The 19,310-nt window shown below is 40.3% G+C and overlaps 1 protein-coding gene across 2 annotated transcripts in view; it reads left to right on the top strand.

The window, feature by feature from the left end:
• Positions 1 to 19,310, top strand: part of ppip5k2 (diphosphoinositol pentakisphosphate kinase 2) — a 139,358-nt gene that overhangs the window by 96,791 nt on the left and 23,257 nt on the right. For both annotated transcript variants that reach the window (XM_080189064.1, XM_080189063.1), the window contains exons 24-25: positions 15,391 to 15,564; positions 18,541 to 18,610. In XM_080189064.1, the coding sequence (XP_080045190.1) occupies positions 15,391 to 15,564; positions 18,541 to 18,610 (244 nt within the window). The remainder of the gene's footprint in view (positions 1 to 15,390; positions 15,565 to 18,540; positions 18,611 to 19,310) is intronic.

Raw genomic sequence — 19,310 nt, 5'->3', positions numbered from 1 at the left:
ACGTAGCTATTTATATGTATATTAGTGAAAATACGTTGCAGGTATATAAGCAATTCAAGAGTATATTTGCTAAACGCACCAATCTAGAAATTCAGCTCCGTAGTTTCCAGTTTTTCCTTTATACAAGGGTGCTATTTTGTGTCCAAAAATGACACCCATCATGCATGCATCCCATCCTGGTACGGACCACACGAGATGTCTATCCAATTCGAAGCAAGCATTAAGCTCATTATTAACATGCTAATATAGGGCCTAACACTTTCTGCTTCTTGCAACTGCAGTGTGCACCTGCTTCAGCCAGCAGCAGTGCTCTTTACCTCAAGGAAACCCAATGCTTAAACAGCATGGAATTAAGCATAGGTAAATACTTACCATAATCCCATCCACTCCAAAAATCCTTGATCTCATTCTCAACTTCACCCCCCTCCTACTTTTCCTGCCCTGAAAATAAGGATCCTAAGAAATGGGGGAAAATTACTTGACAGAACAGTTATCAGAAATATGTATAGATGAAAATATACTCAACACCCAACAGTACTCAAGACTTCCACGATCACCTTTCCTGACCCTTGACAGCCCTATGATTTCATTGAGATCCAGATGTTCCTTCTCCAAACTTCAGCGATCCTAACCATTGACCTACCTGAAAATTGATGTCAGGACCTGAGTGTCTCCTCGCACTATATCATGATTGAGATCTCAGGGCTAAAAATTCCAGGATTCTCGGACCTTCCCATTTGAATGTTGGCAGTTTGCACTCCCTGGATTGAACACCCAGAAATGGAGACAACTGAATTTCTTGGCTATCTCTTCCAAAATGCTATCTTCATTGCACATAGTCTTCATAAGTTTTAAGATTGGCAAATTGAGCTGTACTGATAAGACGGGCTCCATTTGAATTGGAATGGGACCAGTGCCCTCCTGAAAAGGAAAATAGCAAAGTTGCAAAGGCTTAGTCGATCTTTTACATGTTTGGTTAGGCAGTTCAGAACCTTAAGCGTGGTGCAGCACAGTGCATCTCTCAACACACTTTCCATTGGAGAAGTTGCATCTTTTATTTATTTTCCCTTCTCTATATCTCTTACCAGTTGTCTCTTCTTTACAATTTTTTATTTCAGAAGTAATGACTTTGTGATGCCTCACTTCGTTGTTGGATATGATGGTATTGCAGCGTACTTGTTTTATATAAATTACAGTTTTCTTCTTGACAGACTGAAGGATTTTGAAGTTCATCTATACATATTTCTTATTACTGTTTTGTAAAGTAATTTCCCCCCCATTTCTTAGGATCCTTCTTTGAAATGTATCATTTCATCAACAAAGGAAGGCAGCATTTTTGCAAAGCTTCTGTCTGTTCTACTATTGATGAAGCAACTGAAATTTATGGAGAATCAGGTCAAAGGGTTGTCTATTCCTTCACACTGTTTTCCTCTGTTGAAGGATTTGGACCAACTTATTTTTTTTTTCTTGGGATGAGTGTCTCTGACAAGACTAGTATTTATATCCCACCCCTGATTGCCTTTGAGCAGGTAGTGTGAGCTGCCGTCTTGATATCCATTTGGTGTAAGCAAACCCACAGTGCTGTTGAGTAGGAAGTTCCAAGATTTTGACACAGTGAGTGAAGAAACAGCTACATAGTTTCAAGTCAGGAAGGAAAACTTGTAGGTGGTGATGTTTCCAAGCATTTCTGCCCTCCTTCTTGACAATAGAGGTGGGTTTGGAAGTGTTATGGATGCCTTGGCAAGTTGCTGCAGCGCATCTTGTATGTGGTACACACTCCTGCCGTTGGGCAGCAGTTGGTTTTCTCAGTTTGGACACACAGCAAGTAAAGTAATACAAGAAGGGCCAGATCCATGAGGTACCAGATCCATTTACTGCACTGCTTATGGGCCAGGAGTACAGGTTTATTTCCTCCAGATTCAACAAGCTTACCTTTTCCATATCACGTGATGGGCTGATGCACCCCCCCACCCCCCAGCACACATGCATATCATTTTGCAACTTTCCCCCACATCCCACAACCCCCACTACCACTGTGACAACCCCCTTCCCATGATGTCCACTTCCCTACTGCTGCTGATCGCCAACTGGTGTGTATGGATTTTAGCAAAGCGTTTGATAAGGTTCCCCGTGGTAGGCTACTGCAGAAAATGCAGATGCATGGGATTGAGGGTGATTTAGCAGTTTGGATCAAGCATTGGCTAGGTGATAGAAGACAGAGGGTGGTGGTTGATGGGAAATATTCAACCTGGAGTTCAGTTACAAGTGGTGTACCTCAGGGATCTGTTTTGGGGCCACTGCTGTTTGTTATTTTTATAAATGACCTAGATGAGAGTGTAGAAGGATGGGTTAGTAAATTTGCTGACGACACCAAAGTCGGAGGAGTTGTAGACAGTGAGGATGGGTGTTACAGTTTGCAGAAGGACACAGATAAGCTGCAGAGCTGGGCTGAGAGGTGGCAAATGGAGTTTAACGTGGAAAAGTGTGAGGTGATTCACTTTGGTAAGAGTAACAGGAGTACAGAATATAGGGCTAATGGAAAGACTCTTGGTAGTGTCAACGAGCAGAGAGATCTCGGTGTACATGTGCATAGGTCCCTGAAAGTTGGCACCCAGGCTGATAAGGTTGTTAAGAAGGCGTATGGTGTGTTAGCTTTTATTGGTAGAGGGATTGAATTTCGGAGCCGTGAGGTCATGTTGCAACTGTACCAAACTCTGGTGTGGCCGCACTTGGAGTATTGCATACTGTTCTGGTCCCCGCATAATAAGAAGGATGTGGAAGCATTGGAAAGGGTGTAGAGGATGTTGCCTGGTATGGTGGGAAGGTTTTATGAGGAAAGGCTGAGGGACTTGAGGTTGTTTTTGTTAGAAAGAAGGTGGTTGAGAGATGACCTAATTGAGGCATACAAGATGATCAGAGGGTTAGATAGGGTGGATAGTGAGAGCCTTTTCCCTCGGATGGTGACAGCTAACACAAGGGGACATAGCTTTAAATTAAGGGGTGGTAATTATAGGACGGATGTCAGAGGTAGGTTCTTTACTCAGAGGGTAGTAAGGGCGTGGAATGCCCTGCCTGTACCAGTTGTGGACTCGCCAACTTTAAGGGCGTTCAAATGGTCAGTGGATAGGCATATGGATAACATTGGAATAGTTTAGGTTAGAGGGTCATTAGATTGGTTCCACTGGTCGGTGCAACATCGAGGGCCGAAGGGCCTGTACTGCGTTGTAATGTTCTATGTTCTAACTCTTTTGGCTTCCTGCAATCTATGGATTGACATTGGTCCCTCGTTGCTTTCCTGCCTGACAGCCACCTTGCCATAGCGAGGGGGCAGGAAACTTACTGGATAAAGATATCCTGGAGTTAACTTCAGCAGGAAGTCCAGGAACTGTCCAAACTCCTCTCCTCCCTCTCTCTATTGTCCTACCCCTCTCCCCAACTGTCTTCATGACTTTGAATAAATGGCTGAATAAAGCCAGAGATCTGTATTTTTTAATGGCCTTCTCAATTTGTTCTGTCACCCCAGTTTTTCTGTTCCTGCACATGCTTTTGCATGTGTAAATCAAGTCTCATCTCTCTGTGGTGAATCTCATCTGCCATTTGTCTATCCATTTTATCAGGCTGTCTGCCATCCTGATGTTATCCTACAATGCTTTTACAGTTGTATGGATATTGACTCCTGTTTTATCTCATTGTATTTACTATATTACACGATGAAGTATTTGTTATCTATGTTAACAAATGAATTCTTAATTTGAAGTAGGCGAGTTAATTTGTTTCAGCCAGTTGATTATTTTTATTGTTTGTTCAAATTGTTATCAATTACCTATTTAAACAAAAATGTTTCATCAAAGTCCTGAGAGTTTCCAAGGAAACTGGCAAAGCAGTGTTTCCAAGCTTCGGAAGCACTGCCAGGGACTTGGGTTTAATTCCAGCCTTGACTGAATGTCTGTGGGAAGTTTGCACATTTCCTGTAGGTGCTCTGGTTCCCTCTCACAGTCCAAAGATGTGTAGGGTAGATAGATCAACCATGCTAAATGTGCATGGTTGCAGTGATGGGCTCTGATAAGATGCTGTTTCAGAGAGTCGATGAGCCAAATAGCCTCTTTCTGCACTGTTGGAACTCTATGAATTATGTGTACAGTGATACTCTTTTCTCCAGGATTCCAAGATACCGAATTCCAAGGAAATCAAAATTACTCTTTACACAATGTCCTAACTAAAACATCTCTCCCACCCTCCCAATGTCTTGCAATTGCTTCTAAATTTGTTCTAGGGATAAGGATGGCATGGCAAGACCGTTTATATTGTCCATCACTTTGTTGTGTGTCAACCATGTAGTGTGGGATTGGAGTTGGGTGTGGAACAAACCAGGTGCAGGCAGCAGTTCTCTTGCCTAAAGGGCATAAGTGAACCAGTTGGATTTTTACAGCTTTGTGCAGACGTTTTTTCTGGCGCCAGTCCACATATTACCAAATTTATTGAGTTAAACTCCAGAACTTGTGCTCAAATTTGAGCTCTAGAAGTCTGTCTTGATTGTTCAATAACTTTGTCATTTATCAACTGTATCCTATGTGGTGAGGTTAAATAGATGTACACTGGATGAGCTGTCCTCAAACATTGTTTAAGCTCAAGTGGCTCTTAACTACTTTCAGATACACATTTTCTGAGAATCCAGCTGTAATTAAGTAAAATTATCCCAAGTGGAACAAAAAAGGCTCATAAGAGCAATACGATTTGATAATGCTTATCTTCCGGGCTCTCATCTTTCCATACTATCTTCTGACTGACCGCAGCCTTCTCAGAAGAAGCTGTTTCGAGAGCACTGCCTTAGTACATGAGGTAGGTCTGCTATGTGTGTGTGCTGGTGGTCTATCTCATCCTTAAATTTATTCACAATGGAGCATCCACAACCCTCTGGGATAAAGAATTCTGAAGATTCAGAATTCTGAAGATTCAGAATCCTTTGAGTGAGGGAATTTCTTCTCAGTCCTAAATTATCCCTTTATCCCCAAATTGTGCCCCCATGTGCTTACTATGTTTACCCCAGTCCAATGCCAGCATCTCTACATCTGGAGTGTTTCAGGCAGAGTTCTAAGGAATGTGGAGGAGCAGAGAGATCTTGGGGTCCATATCCACATATCTCTGAAAGTTGCCACTCAGGTGGATAGAGCCGTAAAAAAGTCTCATAGTGTGTTAGCGTTTATTAACAGGGGGCTGAGTTTAAGACCCATGGGGTTATGCTGCAACTATACAGGACATTAGTGAGGCCACATTTGGAATATTGTGTTCAGTTCTGGTCACCTCATTATAAGGAGGATGTGGAAGCATTGGAAAGAGTGCAGAGGAGATTTACCAGGATGCTGCCTGGTTTAGAGGGTAGGTCTTATGTGGAAAGGTTGAGGGAGCTGAGGCTTTTCTCTTTGGAGCAGAGGAGGATGAGAGGCAACTTAGAGGTTTATAAGATGAGAGGGATCGATAGAATGGACATGCAGAGACTATTTCCTCGGGTGGATGTAGCTGTTACAAGGGGGAATAACTATAAGGTTCATGGTGGGAGATATAGGAGGGATGGCCGAGATAGGTTCTTTACTCAGAGTGGTTGGGGTATGGAATGGACTGCCTGCTGTGATAGTGGAGTCGGACACTTTAGGAACTTTCAAGCAGTTATTGAATAGGCACATGGAGGGGATAGTTTGATCTTGGGATTGGATATAGCTCGGCACAACATTGAGGGCCGAAGGACCTGTACTGTGCTATGTTCTATGTTTCACCTTTCCTGAACAATAGAAACAATCTCTCGTTATCCACCCTATCCAACCCCTTTAGAATGTTGTAAGTTTCAATGAGATCTCTTCTCGTTCTTCTATACTCCAGAGAATATAAGCCGAGCTTCTCATCCTTTGCTTAATAAACCTTTGCTGCAACACTTTCAATGTAAGTACATCTTTTCCTAAATGTGGAGACCAAAACTACACATATTACTCCAGATGTGGTCTCACCAAAACCTGTGAAACTGTAGTCAAGCTTCTTTATTCTTGTATTCGAGTTCCCTTGCATTAAAGGTCCATATACCATTGCCTTTTAACTGCTTGCTACATATGCATGCCAACTTCCTGCATTCCTTATACCAGCAACCAAAGTCCCTTTGAATATCAACACTTACAGGTGTCTCATCTTTTGAAAGTACTCTGCCTTTTTGTTCTTACGACCAAAGTGAGTAACTTCATATTTCCCTATATTACATACCACCTGCCATTTTGTTGCCCACTCACTGAATTTATCTGTATTTATTTGTAGCTTCTCTGGCCACAATTTTCTGGCAGCGTCATGTCAAGTGCAGAACACATTAGAGTGGAGTTGGGCCAGAGAATCGCAGGTGAGGGATTTAATGCATTCAGCACCGTCGCAAAATTCCATTGCAATCATCTCAGCCACTGCTCCTGGGCAGGAGTCAGATTAGCACATTTAAACACTTTGAGGCTGGATTGCCCCTGCTCCTGCAATTTTCCAACTCTCTGGCACAGCAAGAATCACTACTGGCCCAGCCAACACAAACGAGAGCAGATGTAATGCCCACACCAGGGGAGTCGGAAGCTATTGAAGCACCTGGGTGATCAGGGACATGGCTGGGCAGTACCCAAAGGGATGGGGCCTGAGGAAGGGGAGGGTCATGAAGGGGACCCATTGGGAAGCCCCCAACGGGCTGATGCTGGCAATCTTTGTTGGGGAGGCAGATGTGGAAACATCCCCTCAATGAGGGGGAGGGGAGTCGCCGATATCCATTGGGAAGGGAAGAGGGTTTTCAATTTCACTTCAAAAATTGCCCTAAAAAAAGGCATTCGCCCTTGTGAGGTCAGGGTTGCTGGCATGTTTAGGCCGCTCCCTACTCAGAACCAGTGCAAAACTTATCCACTTCGAAAAAGTGACTGTGTGGGGAAAAATGCCATCTGATTTGTGCCCGACATGCTGATGTAAATCATACCGGTTTACTCACCCAAAATGACACTCAGTCATTTTTCTGGGTGAATTCTGCCCTCTGTGTCTTATATGTAGCTTACTTTTCAACCTAGTTTAGTATCATCAACAAACTTAGATACATTACTCTTTGTCTTCTCATCTAAGTTGGGGTTGGTTTAGCTCAGTAGGCTGGATGGCTGGTTGGTGATGCAGCATAATACCAACAATGTGGGTTCAATTTCTGTACCAGCTGATGTTTTTTATGAAGACCCACCTTCTCAAACTTGCCCCTCACCTGAGGTGTAAAGATCCTGAGGTTAAAATCAGCACCAGTCAGCTCTCCCCCTCAAAGGAATGAGTAGTCTGTGGTCACCTGGGACTATGGCGAAGGAAATCAGGTGGCATGGTGGCACAGTGATTAGTACTGCTGCCTCATAGCACCGGGAACCTGGTTCATTTCTGGCCTCAGGTGACTGTGTGGAGTTTGCACGTTCTCCCTGTGTCTGTGTAAGTTTCCTCCCACACTCCAAAGGTGCACAGGTTACATGGATTGACCATGATAAATTGTCTCCAGGTGGGTGCATTAGGGGGATTAGGGTAAATTCATGAGGTTTTGGGGATGGGACCAGGGTGGGATTGTTGTTGGTTGTAGGCTCAATGGGCCAAACAGCCTCTTTCTGCAGTGTAGGGATTCTAAAGTATTAATATAGATTGTAAATAGCTGATGCCCCAGCATTGATCTTTGTGACATGCCACTATTCACTTACTGCCAACTTGAAAGGGCCCCCTTTATGTCCTTGGTTTTTACCCATAAACCTTTTCTCTATCCATGTGACCATACTAACCCCAACTCGGAGCCCTTATTTTGTCTATTAAATGTTTGTGCAGCAAATTATCGAATGCCAAAACCTAGGTACAGATGTACTAGTTCCCTTTTATTGACCTCAAAAAATTTTAAGCTTGTCAAACAAGAATTCCCTTTAGTCGAACCATGTTCTAATCATATGATGCTTTTCTGGGATCATTTTTCAGACTTGATTATTTCCATCATTTTCCCAACAACTGAATTACACTAACTGGTCTGTAGTAGGCTGCTTTATTTTTCCTTCCTTTTTCTTGAAAAGCAGTGTAACATTTGCCAACTTTCAATCTAGTGGACTAGACCCGAATCTAAAGATAGAAGTTCATAGCCAGCACATTCAGTGTCTCTGCAGTTATCTCTTTTAGAACCTGGTGGATAGGGTATCCAGTCCCGGGGATTTATCGGATTTTAGTCTCTGATGTTTCTCCAATTGTAAACTGAGGAGCTGAGTCGCTTACTCCTGCAATTAAGTTATATGTTTGCATGATATTGATTTTTCCTAATTTCCTCACTTTTTAGTCCCAAGATTTTTTTAACTTGTTCATGGGATATGAGCGTTGGTTGCTAAGCGAGCATTTATTGCCCAGCCTATTTGCCCTTGAGAAGGTGGTGGTGTATTGCCTTCTTGAGCCACTGCAGCCCATGTTATAGGAATATCTACAGTGCTGTTAGGATGGGAGTTCCAGCATTTGACCCAGTGACGGTGAAATCAGGATGGTGGTTGAATTGGAGGGGAACTTGCAGGTTGTGCATCTACTGTCCTTATCCTTGCGGCTGTTACAGGTCACAGATTTGGAATGTGTTGTCAGTATCCTTGGTGAGTTACAGCAGACGTCTTGTAGCTGGTGCACACAGCTACATACGTACATCACTGATGGAGGGACTGAATGTTTAAGGTATCAGATGGGGACCAATTAAGTGGGCTATTTTGTCCTAGATGGTACCAAGATTCTTGAGTGTTGTTGGACCTGCTCTAATCCAGGCACTTGGAGAGTATTCCATCACACTCCTCATGTCTGCCTTGTAGATGGTGGGCAGGCTTTGGGAAGCCAAAAGGTGAGTTAGTCCTTAAGGAATTCCCAGCCTCTGATCTGTTCTTGTAGACACATTATTTATGTGGATGGTTCAGTCGAGTTTCTGGTCAATTGGAACCTCAGGGATGTTAATTGTGAGAATTCAGTGATGGTAATGCCATTGAATGTCAGGAGATGATTGTAATCTCTCTCATTGAAGATGGTCATTGCCTGGCACTTGTGGGACATGCATGTTATTTGTCACCCCAAGCCTGGATATTGACCAGATCTTGCTGCATTTGGACGTACACTGCTTCAGTATCTGGGGAGTCGCAAATGTTGCTGAACATTGTGCAATCATCAGCAAACGTCCTCACTTTTGACCTTATGATGAAGGGAAGGTTATTGATGAAGCATCTTCCTTAATGCTTGATAAGACTCTAACCATTGGCGATATTCCACCTCCCCTCTCATTCCCATTGACTTCAGTTTTGCTCGAGTTCCTTGATGCCATACTTAGTCAAATGCTGCCTTGATGTCAAGGACAGTCACTTTCATCTTGCCTCTGATATTCAGCTCCTTTGCCTGTTTTGAACAAGGCTGTAATGAAATCAGGAGCTGAATGACCGTGGCTGGACTACAACTGAATCAGTGAGCAGGTCGCTGTTGAGTAAGTGACGCTTGATCAGACTGTTCACCTCCCCTTTCATCACTTTGCTTTTATTGAGAGCAGACTGATTATTGGCCAGGTTAGATTTTGCCTGTTTTTTGTGGATAGGACATAACTGGACAATTTTCCATTTTGCCAGGTAGGTGCTGATGTTTGAGAATTGTTTGGCTAAGGCCATGGCTAGTTCTGGAGTGCACATCTTCATTACTGTTGCTGGAATGCTGCCAGGGCCTGTAACCATTACAACTTTCAATGTCTTCAGCCATTTCATGATGTGGAGTGAATCGAATGGCAACAGACTGGCATCTGTGATGCTGGGTAACTTGGAAGGAGGCCAAGATAGATTATCCACTTGGCACTTCTGGCTAAAGCTGGCTGAAAATGCTTCAGTCTTATCTTTTGCACTATTTCTGGTATAGAACTTCTGTCTTCTGTTATGAAGACAGACACATTTTTATTCAATGCTTCTGCCATTTCCTTGTTCTTCGTGATAATTCATCTATTCACTGTTTTAAGGGGCCAACGTTTAGTTTAGTACTCTTTTTTCATATACTTAGTTGAAGCAGATTGCTGGCTAATTTACCCTCATTCTATTTTTTCCCTTTTTTATCAACAGTTCGGCATTTTGCTGGTTTCTAAAATACTCCTAATCCTAAGACTTGCTACTGTTTTTTGCAACATTTGTTGGCCCCTTCTTTTCAACCAATACTATCGTTAACCTTTTGAGTGAACTACGCATGGGCCCTTCTTACTGAATTTTTGTTCTTCAATGCAATGTATTTTTCTTGAACATTTTGAATTGTTTCTTTAAATGTTTACCACTGTTCATTTACCTCTATTACTTTTAGTCTAGTTAGCCAATTAACCTCTGCCATTTCTCCATTCTATGCAATTGGTTTTGTTTATGTTTAAGATTTTTGTTTGTGATTGGAATATGTCACTTTCAAACCTAACATGAAATTGAATGGTATTGTGGTCCCTATATTCCAGTGGATCTTTTACAATAATATTGATCAACCCTGCTTCATTATACAATGTTTGAGCTAAGACAGCTTGATCTCTTGTTGGTTGCATTGCATACTGCTCAAAACTGTCAGGAAAACAAAAGGAATCTTCTTGACTTTTCTTTGCCAATTTGATTGTCCGTTCTGTATGAAGTATCCACAATTGTTACATTTCTATTATTATTTTCTTGTTTAATGCTCTTCACAATGGCATAACTACTATTTGGCGGCCTATAACCTACTCCTACCAGCATTTTGATGCTTGCGATTCGTAATTTCCTTCCCTACTGATTCGACTTAGGTCTTCAGAGGCCAGATTCTTTCTCAATTGTGTCCTTTTGTCATCCATTATAATAAAGGCTACTCACCTACTTTGACATTCTATCTGTCTTTCCAAAATATGGTGTATCCTGGAATATTTATTTCCCAACCTTGTAATCATATCTCTGTAATGACGATTGGATTTAAACCATTTACCTCTATTTATGCCACTAATTCATCTATCTTGCTGCAGGTGCTTCATGCATTCAGATAAAGAACCTTCAATTTCATTTTACTTCTGTTTCCCTGTGATGATTTTACATGATGTACATTTTTTGTTGAATTCCCTGTAGCTTCTTGTCCTATTCTGCTTGCCTTTACTCGCATCACTATACTGTCTCAGCCCAGTTCAAGTGGAGCTCATTCCAAAGGAATAGCTCAATCTTCCCTGCATACTGATACCAGTGTCCCACGAATCAAAACTCCTTCTATCCATACTACTCTTTGAGCTACTCATTTAATTCTCTAATCTGTTTAAACCTATACCAGTTGCCAAGTGTGGCTCAGATAACAATTTGGAGATAAGTACCTTAGGGTCCAAATTAAAATGCAGGACAGTAAACTAAAATTTTCTTGAGTAGATCCAGGAATTATGTTCTGCTATTTTGTTGGTTCCCAAGACAACAGGATACTCCCCTCTCCCACACCCAACACAACCTTTGGAGTTCCCTGAGACCACTGCAGAGAACAATATCCACCTACCTCTTGTTGCTTATCATTAGTACATTCATCTTAGCTCTGTCAACTTGAAAGCATCCTTAATTTGGTTGCCATGGTCAGTTCACTCATCCACCTTGTAGTCCTTATCCGGACAGGTAGCATGCACATTGTACCTGTTTGAAAAGGGCAAGGGCTAAGGTTTTCCCATCACCGTATGCTAGGTCCCTAGACCTGCCTGACTTGCAGTCACACCTTCCTGTTCTGGTCCGTTGACCAACTCTAAATTTCTGCCCCAAGAGCTGTGACCACTTCCTAGAACAAAATGTGCAGGTGCCCTTCTCATTCCCTGATGCATCAGTGTCTGCAGCTCTGATGTCAGCTCAGTGACTCTGAGCCAAAGGTCCTCAAGCTGCAAGCACTTATTGCATACATTTTTGCCCTGAATCACACTTGTGCCTACGTTCTGCAGTCAAAACACATTGCTGGCCCTACCATCTATTATATGTGGGTTAATTAATTACCTTTCCTGAACTAATTTATACTTAAACTCTATTACTCCTAGTAACCTTTACTGCTCCTAGTAGACCTTAATTGTACCAATAAAGTCTTAGTAAATTGCACACATTTGAAAGATAAAGAGCAAATCCAACCATGCAGTGTGTGTTCTCGCATTGTCACAATTACACATCTCACGCTAATTTCAGAATAGCTCGCTGTTAATGGCCCCCTCCTCTCGCACGTTCGCTGTCAGTGGCCCCGCCCCTCGCTGTCAGCAGCTCTGCCCCTCGCTGTCAGCAGCCCCAGCCCTCTGTACCATTCTAGCGCTGCAGGCCCTATTCATGCTACTGTACAGACTGTTGCAGTTGTCTACCTTCCAAGGTAACTTTCTCAGCAAGAGTGAGCACATTCTTTGACTCCAGTTCCAGTTTTTATACTGTGTCAATTCTGAGCAGTTAAACATTACATAATAAGAACGTAAGTAGTAGGAGCAGGAGTAGGCCATCTCGCCCTTCGAGCCTGCCCCACCATTCCATAAGATCATGGTTGATCTGAAGTGGCTCAGTTCCACTTTCCCGCTTTCTCCCCATAACCCTTAATTCCCTTGCCTACCAAAAACTTATCTACCCGTGACTTAAATATATTTAGCGAGGTAGCCTCCACCACTTCAACGGGCAAAGAATTCCAGAATCTCTGGAATTCACCACCCTTTGAGTGAAGAAGTTAAGAAGAAGTGAAGAAGTTGGAGTGAAGAAGGCTTTTCACAAGGAAAGTTTAATTTGTTAATTTGTTTTTGTTTCAGATTCCAAATTAAATTAAAATGGGCATAAATTGAACCTAATCTGTGAGATTTGAATTTAAATCAGGAAGTAGCACATAAATGCCAAGTTGTTGAACATGAAAAAGTGCTCCCTTGCTGCTCAGTTATGTAGGAGTTCCAATGTAATGAGTAATTTTGATCTTAACATAAGAACTAGGAGCAAGAGTAGGCCATCAGGCCCCTCGACACCTGCTCTGCTATTCAACAAGATCATGGCTGATCTTTTCATGGACTCAGCTCCACTTTCCCGTCCGCTCACCATAGCCCTTAATTCCTTTACTGTTCAAAAATGTATCTTCTTGCCTTAAAAACATTCAAGAAGGTAGCCTCAGATGCTTTACTAGGCAGTGATTCACAACCCTTTGGGTGAAGAAGTTCCTCCTCAACTCAGTCCTAAATCTGCTCCCCCTTATTTTGAGGTCAGGCCCCCTTGTTCTAGTTTCACCTGGTAATGGAAACAACTTCCCTGCTTCTGCCTTACCTATTCCCTTCATAATCTTGTATGTTTCTATAAGATCTCTCCTCATTCTTCTGAATTCCAATGAGTGTAGCCCCGTCTACTCCGTCGCTTCTCAGAAGCCAACCCTCTCAACTCTGGAATCAACATAGTGAATCTCCTTTGCACTCCCTCCAGTGCCTTTCTCAAGTAAGGAGACCAAAACTATTCACAGTACTCCAGGTGTGGCCTCAACAGCACCTTATACAGCTGCAACATAACCTTGCTGTTTTAAACTCCATCCCTCTAGCAATGAAGGACAAAATTCCATTTGCCTTCTTAATTACCTGCTGCACCTGCAAACCAACTTTTTGTGATTCAGGCACAAAGACGTTCAGGTCCTTCTCACAGCCGCATGCTGCAATTTTTTACCATTTAAATATTAGTCCATAAAAGTCCATCTTTCATGAAATAATTTATCTATTACTCTCAACATATATTGTAATGAAATATGTTTGTCACAAATATTTACAAGTTAAAATATTCATCTAGCCTTACAGTTATTTGAATTTAAAACTCCATGTTATTATGTTATCACCTGGCTTAATATTTGCCTTGGTGCTTTTTTCCCCCCTTTATTATGTTCTTGCATCTTAATTTCCTTTTTTATTATTGATTATTAAAGCACATTTTTCTTCAGGTTGCACAGTTCCTTGTTTTATTAAATTTATATTTGATGTGTAAACAAAATTCCATAATTGCTGCATTGTATATATTATAAATCTACAGTGTTGAGATTAAAGAAGGCATGTAATGGATGTGCATCAAAAACAGAAAATGTTGGAAAATCTCAGCAGGTCTGACAACATCTAGATTTAGGTTTATCTAGATCTAGGTTTATCTAGATTCTAAACACTGGTTCTATTCCCTCCCCACAGATGCTGTTGGACTTGCTGAGATTTTCCAGCATTTTCTGTTTTTGTTTGAGATTCCAGTATCCGCAGTATTGTGCTTGTATACTGGATGTTCGTCATGGATGTCCAACCTGTGGCTTATGGACTGAATCTGTACCCTATGACCTTTACTTCTGGCATGCTGTGCCCTTGCACAATTGTAAGCTGTAATTCCTTTTTCTAAAGAAGTTCTTCCAAGCACTGTGCTCTTGGCTACCTATGCACACTAGTGATGGGATGTTTGGATCAAATAGGATTCAGTGAAAGAAGGCATATTTTTCAATTCCCTTACTGGGCCTCCACTCACTATTATTAATTTTCCCCGGCTTCTGACTCCAGTTGGCCCTGTTGTTTCTCGGGGTGTGACGATTTTTTTCTCTTTGTCTCTCTTTCTGCCTCTATTTCTGTCTGTTTACTTCATTGCCTGGATTAGACCAATGCCTGATGGAACATAGGGCTTCAGTTTCAAGCTATGCTTTGCATTGAGGCAGTCTGTGCAACCATTCGTAGGTTGCAATATATTGAACTGGCTTCCTGCTTCAAAGGTTGGGCATCCCTGATGTACATAATAGCTAAGCATCATGTTAGAATCAGAATATAACTACAGGGGAGATGAATAGCTTGAATTGATCTTTTTATTTTTATTTTTATTTTTGGATTGTAAACTTGAGATGAATTGCAGATGATAATAGAAGCAACTATATTAATTATGTACTGCAAATTTTAATTACATTGGGTGTTTCTTTTATCTCAATCATGTTGCTGCTTTTAGGTTCATCTGGATCATAAATCTCTCAAACCTTGGCTTTATATTTTGTATCTCTAACTTTTGAATTAAATATTTGATTACCATATTGATATGCACACTGGCTCCATTGCGAAGTGGAAACCTCCATCCTGTCCCTGAAAGAAAACAAAACAGCTTTCATCAGGCCTGCATCTCTAAATGGATTAATTAAGAAAACACAATATGGTACACAGTATGCATGTCAATAGGGTTTTTTTTATATGTTTTAATATTAAAAAATTTAGCTGATCCTACATTTGTACCATGGAGTTGTCAGATGCTACTGTTATAATAAATGCATAATAACTTATGATACACAAGTAGTAGTGCTATTATTGATTCCTTTGTTTTAAATATGTCTAACTTTGCATGCTTTGCTGTTGTTTTTGCCCCCTTTTCTCACTTCCAGGAAGAGACCCCCCTGAGTCTGTCTAGCCCAGAGTGTAGTGGTACCTGGATGCATTACACTAGTGGTGTGGGTGCTGGGCGTCGAAGACGCAGATCAGGGGAACAAATCACTTCTTCCCCTGTCTCCCCCAAATCATTGGCTTTCACATCAAGTATTTTTGGCTCATGGCAACAGGTTTTTCAATTTTCCTTCATTTTTATGAAAATTGCCATTTTCACTGGTCAGACATTCACAGTAATTCCTCAAGTCTGTCTTAAGGGCCCCTGTTTTTAATTATAACATTGAGCTCTATGATTATAAAACAATTAACACATGATTTATAAATGGAAAATTTAGTGGACATAGTTGGCAAAAATAGTTATCCTATTTTACTCAGAGATTATTTGACTCTAGAAGTGTTGTATTTGTAAAACATGCAGATTAAATTATATTTTGCTGTTTTGATGCTTATCCACGCCAGAATGGTTGCTGCTCTTGCATTTCTTTATTCTATTCTTTACAGAAGTGTGGCAGGGCTGTTCTCTATTAACTTGAATGTTGCAGTACCAATTTCATTGTTGGGAATATTTGAAAACGTTGCAACTAATTTTAACCTAACTCATCCATCTGGTAACAAACAGGATTAATTACATTGCTGGTTTTACACCCACTGATTTGATTTCAATGAAGTGAATGAAGGTAACAATTGGTGATGCCAGGCGTTCTAAATGATCCAAGGGGGTTTCCTGCCTGATGAGTTAGGTTAAAGTTATACCCTGAATCAAAACTTTTTTACTCCCATATTAGAAGCAGCTCACTAAATGGCCTGTTTTAAACAAATACACTGTAAAAATTGACTGGTAGGCCAGCCTTTGCAGCATAAAGTACTGTTTGGTTGAAGACGATGTATTTTAGCCGCAGACCCCCATCCTTTTGAAATTCTGCAATGTAGCATTGCTCAAAAACATTTTAGACAATCAAAGATTACAAATCAGCAAGTGAGAAAATCTTGTATTGTCATTCTCACTTAACATAAAAATGTGAATGGCAGAAGACCAATGGGACCATCAAACCTGTTCCTTCCAAAGATTATATACCATCTAATTGTGCTATGAACTTTATCCAGCTCATTTAATCTCCTAATAATAATTTAAAACTCATTGACACTCTTTTACTTATTCTATCATACAAAGATAAGCAAAATTCAACTTAATTATTTGACCTTACACCCTACATATGCATTCTTGAACATTGCCTTTGGTGCTCCAGCATCTCAGGAATTATTATGTTCCTTCCAGCCCTCGATGATCTGTTTGTTCTTATCCTTTTAAACTTGAAACTTGCTTTGAACCAGATATGTTCAGCTCTTTTACAGTTATTAACATTAACAGGATCTTTATGTGAAAATCTGTTGCACAAAACCACTATTCTGTATATGTGGAAGGATCATAACTCTCAAAACTCAAATCCAGTTTTAGCTTCAGTTCTGCATTTATAATCCAAATAAAAAAGCTGCTTGCACCTAAATGATTAATTCCTCAATATTTTAGCAACTTGTATCAGGTCCATTTTTTAAAAAACATTTGTGAGATGTGGGGTGTCATTAGCTAGGCGATATTGGGCATTCCTATTTGACTTTGCGAAGAATAGTGCTGAGCTGCCTCCTCACACCGCTGCAATCCCTCTGATATAAGTATACTGACAGTACTGTTAGGGAGGGAGTTCCAGGAATTTGACCCAATGACAATGAAGGAGTGGTGATATATTTCCAAGTCAGGATTGTGAGTGACTTGACCACCTTGCAGTCATTTTCCCTCAATGAAAACAGTTCAGTTCAGTGAATTTCATTTTTTAATTATAATTTTCTCCTCTTTTTTGAGAAGGTAATTTTAGTTGGTTCCACACTTGCAAGCAAAGGTTTGGTGACTTAACCAAATTTCGTCATAAGTGGACTGGAATAGTAAATGCTTGCAACTAATTGAGTACACCATAACAGAACAAACACCTGTCCACATGCAAAAATGCCTCTGCAAAACGTTAAGGAACAAGAATTTGCCTGATTTAACTTGATTTTAGCTTTCTCCCTGATAACTTCAAATGATTGAGTTCATTTTTGGCTAGAGCTGCAACTCAGGACCTTTCTGATCTATGTGATTTAATACCGCACTACATGGAATAATACCACACCATATGGAACATGCTATCATGTGTGCATCATTACTCTGAACTTTCTACAATGTAATAACATCTGAAGTACAGAGTGGAAAATTGTTCTTTATCCAATGTAATCTGACTTTTTGTTATCAAAAAGTTGGAATCAATTGTTTTATCCTGGCCAAAAATCAATGCAATGGATGCATCCCAATGTGTTGTTATTTTCAGTAAGCAGATAGTAATTATTCCAATTCCTGTATCCAAATTTGAAAATAACATCTTGTCATCGCATGCAAATATTTCTGTTCTAGTGTAAGTAACCACACATTTATCCACATTAAAAAGTGATAATTAAAACTTTTATGGCGAATATTGTTCCCATTGGCTAATGGCGAGGCCCATGATAGATGCTCGCACCTCAGCTTGCAGACATTTCTTTCAGGTGAATCAAGCCACATGGGAGGAAATTAGTTTCAGTGATGGCGAAAGTATATGGTGCAGCAATCTGAAGAATGAAAACTGTTTACATGTAGGGACCCCAAAAATAAAATACAATTTAAATGAAAAGAGGTACTGCAACGTGAGACACTAATCAGGAATGTGCAGTGTCTAAAAAGCACTTGTTGTTGCATGGAGTAAAGATGTATTCTGTCAAACACAATTATCTGTGTTTTGTCTGTATTGAGGCAGTATAATTAACTGATGAAGCTCTATAGTGGTATCTGTATGCTGTTGTAAATTGATATTTTCCCCACAAGTTTATTTTACCACTGTGTTAATCTGATGTTTGCTATGTTCATCCCATTGCAAGGACATTGTAGGTGGAATGGACTCATTTCAGGCTAAAGGATTTTGCATGATCTATCATTGTCTCCATTTATATGTTTCCACTAACATTAATCATGCAGCTTATTAACACTTGATTGTCTGAAGTAGGCTTTAGTATAAAAACTGTTTTTGTTCTTTTCCTTTTCAATAATTTGAATATTCAAAACATTGTTCACTGTTACTGTGCAGACTTTTTCGGAAAACAGTCCCCTTTTGCGAGTTGGAAGATACAACACAGAGCAGAAAAACACTGGACATGGTAAGTGCTGAATTTGTACAGCCAACTGCTAAATAATAATTTCTATCAATTCTGGTTCTATTCTATTAGAAGGAAATTATTAGTATTTAGAATTGAATTGTGCAGGTGTTAGAAGGCATCAAAGGAAAAAGATGTTGGTGTTTTATTTATTGTTTAGCGATGGCTTTTGGGGTTTACTTTGGGATTCAAAAAAAGTCCCATGCAAATTATGAATATAGAATTTGAAATGTTTCTGAAGTTTCAGATGTATAAAACAACATGCTGAATTTTAAAAAAACTCTCATTTGAAAGATTCAACCACCACGTGAGTAATCCAATGCCTTGATTGAATTTTGAAGTCGCTCATATAAAGCATGGGTATGCAGCAAATTAATTCAACAAGCCTTGGCTTCTTATCAAACCGATATTTGCTGTAAGATCTTGCTTTATTTTTCTTTCTTTCAGAAAGATTCAGTAATAAGGTCATCCAATACTTATATATTTGGAAACATTATTTGAAGAGGAGCTGACAGTTATTGTATTTTAATTTGTAAATGGCCATACATAATGACACAGTTTTGAATTGTTGATTAGATTAATATTAGGACTATTAGCATATGGGAATACAGTATGGTTTAGGTGTATTTCTTGTGATTTATGTAAAATATTTGAATTTCCTATTTTGTGCACCCAGATTTTACATTAAAGATGGTATTTTTGA

The sequence above is a fragment of the Carcharhinus amblyrhynchos genome, chromosome 5 (genome assembly GCF_965287045.1).
Source record: "Carcharhinus amblyrhynchos chromosome 5, sCarAmb.v2.hapA, whole genome shotgun sequence".
Lineage (NCBI taxonomy): Eukaryota > Metazoa > Chordata > Chondrichthyes > Carcharhiniformes > Carcharhinidae > Carcharhinus > Carcharhinus amblyrhynchos.
Note: the sequence above shows the minus strand (reverse complement) of the source record. Positions and strands in the feature narration are given on the sequence as shown.